Source organism: Penaeus japonicus, unplaced genomic scaffold, assembly GCF_977035675.1.
Source record: "Penaeus japonicus unplaced genomic scaffold, GWHDUDI00000001_assembly GWHDUDI00000029, whole genome shotgun sequence".
Classification (NCBI taxonomy): domain Eukaryota; kingdom Metazoa; phylum Arthropoda; class Malacostraca; order Decapoda; family Penaeidae; genus Penaeus; species Penaeus japonicus.
The window spans coordinates 32,713,822-32,721,321 of record NW_028234431.1 but is presented as its reverse complement, the minus strand read 5'-3'; the positions used below and the strand labels follow the sequence as shown (position 1 = coordinate 32,721,321).

Below are 7,500 nucleotides of genomic sequence, written 5' to 3'. Positions count from 1 at the left end.
CCACAAGTAAATATACACCCCCACAACATAAGTAATATATATATAATAAATGTAAATATACATATACATACATGTAAATATACATATACATACATGTAAATATACATATACATATATGAATATATATATATAATATATATATATATACATATACAAATTGTTAATTAAATATATATATATAAATATAACATACATATATATAACAAACCCCTACATACAATATACATCATATATATATATATATATATATATAAATATATATAATATATATATATTATATATATTATACACAACAATAATATAATATATATATACATACACACACACACACATCACAAAGACAAAGGGTCACGTCTCGAAGTCTGCTGACCTCGCCGGTCGAGCAAAACCAAAATGGGTCCATTAAGGTTTTGCTCGTCCGATGAGGTGGGCTCTGGGTTTCCATTTACGTTCTTACTGTGGCTGTGTCTCGGTGATCTATGTGTGTCTAAAATAGTAGAAAGGAAATAATGCTTTGCACTTTTGATTCATATAAATAGAATAAGAAAATCTAGTGATAGATGCATTGCTATAATACTTATTTAGATATAGAATAGATATAGAAATAGATAGGATTTACTATAGATAATGAACTTACTATAGATAGTTATAAATAGATATAGAATAAGAATTTATAATTAGATATAGATAGATATAATTAGATATATATAGATATAATTAGATGTAGATTAATGGGTATAGATGTAATTAGATATAGATAGATGGGTATAGATGTAATTAAATATAGATAGATGGATATAGTTGTAATTAGATATAGATAGATAGGTATAGATGTAATTAAATAGGTATAGATAGATAGATATACTTAGATATAGATAGATAAATGTAATTAGATATGGATATATAGATATAAATAGATCGATCGAAAGATAAATAAGCAAATAGATAAGTGGAATAGATAGATAGATACATATGTAAGGGGATCGATAGACACACATGTAAATTGAAAAGAGGAATAGGTTAACAGAAAGAAAACAAATGGAATAGATGGATGGATAGCAGTGGAAAAGCAGGTGGATAGAAATATATAAGGAAATGGACAGGGGGGTGGATAGAATTTTACCGAAATGAAATATATTCATGGATTGACCTCTAGCTGGATAGATAAATGGATGGATTGACAGTTTTATATTTAGGTGGATAGAAGTATCGATAATTGGATAGATGGGCAGACATAGATAGATAAATAGGTAGATAACTTGAATGGATATGTGGCTCCATAGTAAGATGGATAGATGTCCGAACTGATAGACAGTGATGCTAGACGGATGGATAGACCGACCACAAGATAGATAGATAATTGGACATTCAAACGGACAAAGAGGCTGATAGATAGATGGAATAGATCTTCTGCCAGTCACGCAAACTGAAGCCAACCCGGACACGGTATTACGAAAGTTAAAGTATCGGAACTTCGTGCTAAAGTTGATGGTGCTGTATTGCATGTTGAAAGGTATAAAAGTTTGGTAGACCGTAAACTGCTCTGGTATTCCAAGCAAGAATGCAATATTGCAGGTCTTCTCTAAGTACTGAGGTAATTCTTTATGTTTATTATTATTTCTTTTTTTTTTTTGTATCGTTCTTTTTTTTGGCATATTCAAAGATATCGGAAAATTAAAGTGAAGTTATAATATGTAGATATTCTGCATATGTAAGTACGTTAAATGTATATAAATGTAGGGTAACTGAAATCGGTAAAAACAAAAAACAAAAAAAAAAAAAAAAAAAAAAAAAAAAAAAAAAAAAAAATATATATATATATATATATATATATATATATATATATATATATATATCCCTTGTTGATAACACTATTAAAAGCTCCCAATATGGCAACAGGATCTCCGGCTTTGTACTGGAATCTGTTGCAATGTATAAGCAAAAAATACAAGATACAAACACACAACAACTTCCATAGTTAAACTTCATGTCCACCGACTGGCAGTTCGGGTAAACAAGGCTATTCCGGCAATCTATGGTCAGCATGGAATTTTTTTTTTTTATGGAAATTTTTAAAACGATGTGTTTATGTTTACTTCGGCTGTGATTGTGCGTGTCCAGTTATCTCGTTTCGAGAGTACCTTTTAATTTGAAGTCGGATAAAAGGAATAGTTATTTCAACTTCTATATATCGACGTAGAGATACATAACTCCATCCGTACATTTTCTTTTCCAAGGTAAGAAAGAATTACATGTCTTGAATTTGATTCAGATTTTATATTCAATTTCTAACAACGAACATTGTGCAACGTGCAACCGTTTGCCTTTCAATTTCGCGAAGGTACTTTGCGGAAATCACAGCAATCTTCTTCTTGTATACGAGAGAAAAGACAAAAGTAATGCATCCGGGACATCTTATTTGATCAAAAACAAGAAAAACAACTACACAACACAGAGCAAGACCTTGAGGCCTTCATTCCCCCTAGGGTCGGTGAGCCTCTGAGAACGACTCCAAGTGGTAGGGAGCGAAGCAGTCCAAGCACAGCGCCACTTGACAGGTCCGACAGGTCATGGTCGTGGTCCTCGCCCCCAGACGCTTCAGGGCGTGGCGTCTGCAAGGCCTCGCCCTCTTGCCTCCGCTCGAGAACCTCCCGATGGGGTACGGAAGGTGCATCAGGGACGAGGGCACGGGAGAGGGGTCGAAATGCGGGGGTTCAGGTCTTCGAGGATGGGCTCCCGAAGGCGATTTGGCGATGGTGGTGGGGTTTCCCGACAAGGAAGAGGATCGAGACCGACGTCGAGGTTTCAGCTTCTTCTGACGCAGGGTTCGTGTCGTGTCTGTCTGTCTGGGCGGCTGTTCGTGCGAAGGCGGCAGATCGCCCGATCGCTCAGGTCGCTGGCATCCTCGCTCTTGGTGGTCGTCGTTGCTAAAAGAAGGATCCACACACAGGGACGATTCGGCCCACTCGCCTGGGTCCTGCGAGTCCCAGGCTTCAGTCAGCTTCAGAGGCGACGGAAAGGGGCAACAAGCCTCCTTCTGCTGCGTCCTGGACAGACTCTTGGACACCAAAGACGTCTTTCGGATCTTGCCCCTAATCTTGCACGGCGTAAGACCGACGGATACGTAAGTGATGTGGTTGAGTCTCTGGGGACTCCAAGAGGAGGGGGCGAGCTGACGAGGCTCCCCCTGCTGACGCTTTGGTGTGCTCGCTGTCGGAGGGGCGTGGCTGGCGAGCTGAGGTTTCTGGGGGCTCCAGTTGCCTCTGTGGGAAGTGTGGCTTGCCATTGTGCGAAGGTGGAGAGCAGGAGTGTGCTTGAAGGAACATAGTAGGCCGTATTTACCTCTCGTGTACCGAGGGAACGTGGGCGGAAAAAAGGGCATGTGGGTGGAAAAGAGGTCACATGAGGGAGGTCGGCAGTGCGTCATCACTGAAGATGACCTGAGTAAAGTAAGATCCTATTTTGAAATTTGAACAATTCTCCAACGTAAAAAAATAGTGAAATTATTTTTGTACGTGAAATGAAATACTTTGAAAAGATACAGAGGCTCTTAAACCTTCAGACACAATCTAAGGAGTGCTTATACCACTTAGGCTAAGTGGTGAAGTAAAGAGTACAAACATAAAAAAACAAGAAAATATATATCTGAACGTAGAGAAGGAAAAATAAAAATAAAAATAGAGCTTTTGAGACTAAGGGGATCTTTAAATATATTTCCCTTGATGTTTTTTACTTGTCATTATATTTCATGAATCGTATAATTCTTAATTCCACTTCCGTTTTTTTTCTCTAGTTTGGCAAAGGAATAAACTTCATAAACCTGTTTTTGATTTGCCTTTTCGCTTTACATTTTTTCTCCTTCAACTTTTCATCAATTCATATTTTATTCATTCAAAGGATCATGAATTCCTTTGATCCGCACCAGTCTTCGGATATTTATTCATTTATTGATTTATTACTCGAGACATTATTACCATTTCCTTCTCTTATTTTTCTTCTTTCTTTCCCGTCCTGATTTTTCTCCTCCCCCCTCCTCCCTCCTTGTTTACCTTCCTATTTCCCTCGTTTTCTCCCTTTTTCCATCCCAATATTCACAATTGTTTTATTTCTTTCCTGTCCTCCTTTTCTTCCGTCCTATTTCTCTATTGTTTCTTCTTTTCGTTTTCTTTCCATTCTAATCTTCTAGTGTTTTTTCTTTTTTCTTTCTTCTCATATTTTCATTTTTATCTCCTTCTTTTCTACCCGAACTCCCTGATTTATCCGTATTTCCCCATCTCCCATTTTATGATTTCTTTCCCATTTTGTCTCCTTAACACTCCCTCATTCTCACCCCCCTCCACATCTCTCCCCCCCTCCCACACCTTCATCCTCTTCCTCCATTTTCCTCCTCTCCCGTCCTCCCCCTCTTCTTCCCTTCCCCTCTCCTCATCCTCCCCTCCCTCCCCACCTCTTTCCCCCATCTTCCCTCTTCCCCCATCCCTTCCACCCCCTCCACCTCTTCCTCTTTCCCTTCTCTCTCCTCCTCCATCTTCCTTCCCCTTCCTTCTCACCTCCTCTTCCCCTTCCCTCCCTCCTCATCATAACCGTCATCCCCCCTCCACCTCCCCTCCTCTTCCCCTTCCCCCCCTCCTTATCCTCCCCTTCCTTCCCATCATCCCCCCTCCACCTCCCCTCCTCTTCCCCTTCCCCCCCTCCTTATCCTCCCCTTCCTTCCCATCATCCCCCCTCCACCTCCCCCCTCTCCCTCCCTCTCCCTCCCTCTTCCCCTCACCCCCTCCACCTCATCCCCTTCCTCCCCAACCCCCTCCACCCCCTCCTTCTCTCCCATCTTCCCCCTTCCCTTTCCCTCCCTTCTCATCCTCCTCTTCCTCCCCATCATCCCCCCTCCACCTCCCCCTCTCCCTCCATCCTCTTCCTCCCCAACCCCCTTCCCCTTCCTCCTCCCCTCCTCTTCCCCTTCCTCCCCAACCCCTCCCACCCCCTCCACCTCATACCCTTCCTCCCCAACCCCCTCCACCCCTTCCCCCCACCCCAACCCCCTCCACCCCTTCCTCCCCCCTCCACCACCCCACCCCCTCCTCTTCCACCTCATCCCCATCCTCCCCTTCCTCCCCACCTCATCCTCTTCCCCTCTTCCCTCCACCCACCTCCTCCCACCCTCCCTCCCTCCTCCCCATCATCCCCTCACCTATCCACCCCACCCCAACCCCCCTTCCTCCTCACCCCTTCCCCCCACACCACCCCTCCCCCACCCACTACCCCTCACCAGGTCCCCCTCTCCCCACTCCCTCCTCTTCCTCCTGCACTCACCGCATCCTAGCTCATCCTCGCCCTCCGGACAGTCCTCCTGCTGATTGCACAGGAACCTCTGCTCGATGCACTGAGTCCCGTTGTCGCCACAGCTGAACCAACCGAGGTCACACGATCCTGCAGGATGGAGGAGAGAAGGCTAGGATTAGTAGGGATATCGTCGTCAGGATGGGTATTTGGGTCAAGGATTGATGGTGGAGTGAATTTCGGGTGGATTGAAGGATTGATGGTGAAGTGAAGTCCGGATGGATTGAAGGATGAATGGGGAAGCGAAGTTCGGGTGGATTGAAGGATGAATGAGGAAGCGAAGGTAGGATGGGTAAGCGGGTGGTGGATGGCTGGTGGATTGGTGGATTGGTGGTAGGATGGATGTTAGCTGAAGGATGGGTGGAGGATTAAGGCTAGGATGGGTAATAGGTGAGATATTGAGGGGGGATTGAGACGAAAGGTTGATGGTGTATTAAGGATAGGATGGATATAGAGGTGAGAATGATGATGAAAATACAATAGGAATGAAAGGTAGGAATGTATGAAATAGATTGACAGGATGAAAATAGATATAATCAGAAATAAGATGAATGTATAATGAGCTTTGTTTCGGAGGGATGGAAAAGATTCTTCTAGACTGAATTGGAGATTTGAAAAACAGTTTACGCGGACGCGGATATACGCACGCACACACACGTACACGCACACACACACGCACACACACACACACACACACACACACACACACACACACACACACACACACACACACACACATATATATATATATATATATATATATATATATATATATATATATATATATATATATATGTATATATGATATATATATGTATATATATATAGGTAGGTTAGGTTAGGTCAGGTCAGGTTAGGTTAGGTAGGTTAGGTTAAGTTGGGTTAGGTTAGGTTAGGTTAGGTTAGGTTAGGTTAGGTTGGGTAGATTAGGTTAGGTTAGGTTAGATTAGGTTAGGTAGATTAGGTTAGGTTAGGTTAGGTTAGGTTAGGTTAGGTTAGGTTAGGTTAGGTCAGGTTAGATTTGGTTAGGTAGGTTAGGTTAAGTTGGGTTAGGTTAGGTTAGGTTAGGTTAGGTTAGGTTAGGTTAGATTAGGTTAGGTTAGGTTAGATTAGGTTAGGTAGATTAGGTTAGGTTAGGTTAGGTTGGGTAGATTAGGTTAGGTTAGGTTAGGTTAGGTCAGGTTAGATTAGGTTAGGTAGGTTAGGTTAAGTTGGGTTAGGTTAGGTTAGGTTAGGTTAGGTTAGGTTAGGTTAGGTTAGGTTAGGTTAGGTTAGATTAGGTTAGGTTAGGTTAGGTTAGGTTAGGTTAGGTTAGGTTAGGTTAGGTTAGGTTAGGTTAGGTTAGGTTAGGTTAGGTTAGGTTAGGTTAGGTTAGGTTAGGTTAGGTTAGGTCAGGTTAGATTAGGTTAGGTAGGTTAGGTTAAGTTGGGTTAGGTTAGGTTAGGTTAGGTTAGATTAGGTTAGGTTAGGTTAGATTAGGTTAGGTAGATTAGGTTAGGTTAGGTTAGGTTAGGTTAGGTTAGATTAGGTTAGGTAGGTTAGGTTAGGTTAGGTTAGGTTAGATTAGGTTAGGTTAGGTTAGGTTAGGTTAGGTTAGGTTAGGTTAGATTAGGTTAGGTAGGTTAGGTTAGGTGTGGTTAGGTTAGGTTAGGTTAGGTTAGATTAGGTTAGGTTAGGTTAGGTTAGGTTAGGTTAGGTTAGATTAGGTTAGGTTAGGTTAGATTAGGTTAGGTTAGGTTAGGTTAGGTTAGGTTAGGTTAGGTTAGGTTAGGTTAGGTTAGGTTAGGTTAGGTTAGGTTAGATTAGGTTAGGTTAGGTTAGATTAGGTTAGGTAGGTTAGGTTAGGTTAGGTTAGGTTAGGTTAGGTTAGGTTAGGTTAGGTTAGGTTAGGTTAGGTTAGGTTAGGTTAGGTTAGGTTAGGTAGGTTAGGTTAGGTTAGGTTAGGTTAGGTTAGGTTAGGTTAGGTAGGTTAGGTTAGGTTAGGTTAGGTTAGGTAGGTTAGGTTAGGTTAGGTTAGGTTAGGTTAGGTTAGGTTAGGTTAGGTTAGGTTAGATTAGGTTAGGTTAGGTTAGGTTAGGTTAGATTAGGTTAGGTTAGGTTAGATTAGGTTAGGTTAGGTTAGGTTGGGTTAGGTTAGGTTAGGTTAGGTTAGGTTAGATTAGG

General features: G+C 41.8%; 1 protein-coding gene across 1 annotated transcript in view; it reads right to left on the bottom strand.

Moving 5' to 3' along the window:
* The window catches only part of LOC122258844 (uncharacterized), a 62,047-nt gene that overhangs the window by 53,728 nt on the left and 819 nt on the right, over positions 1 to 7,500 (bottom strand). Inside the window, exon 2 of the mRNA XM_086554417.1 lies at positions 5,311 to 5,449. Coding sequence (XP_086410543.1) covers positions 5,311 to 5,449 — 139 coding nt within the window. The remainder of the gene's footprint in view (positions 1 to 5,310; positions 5,450 to 7,500) is intronic.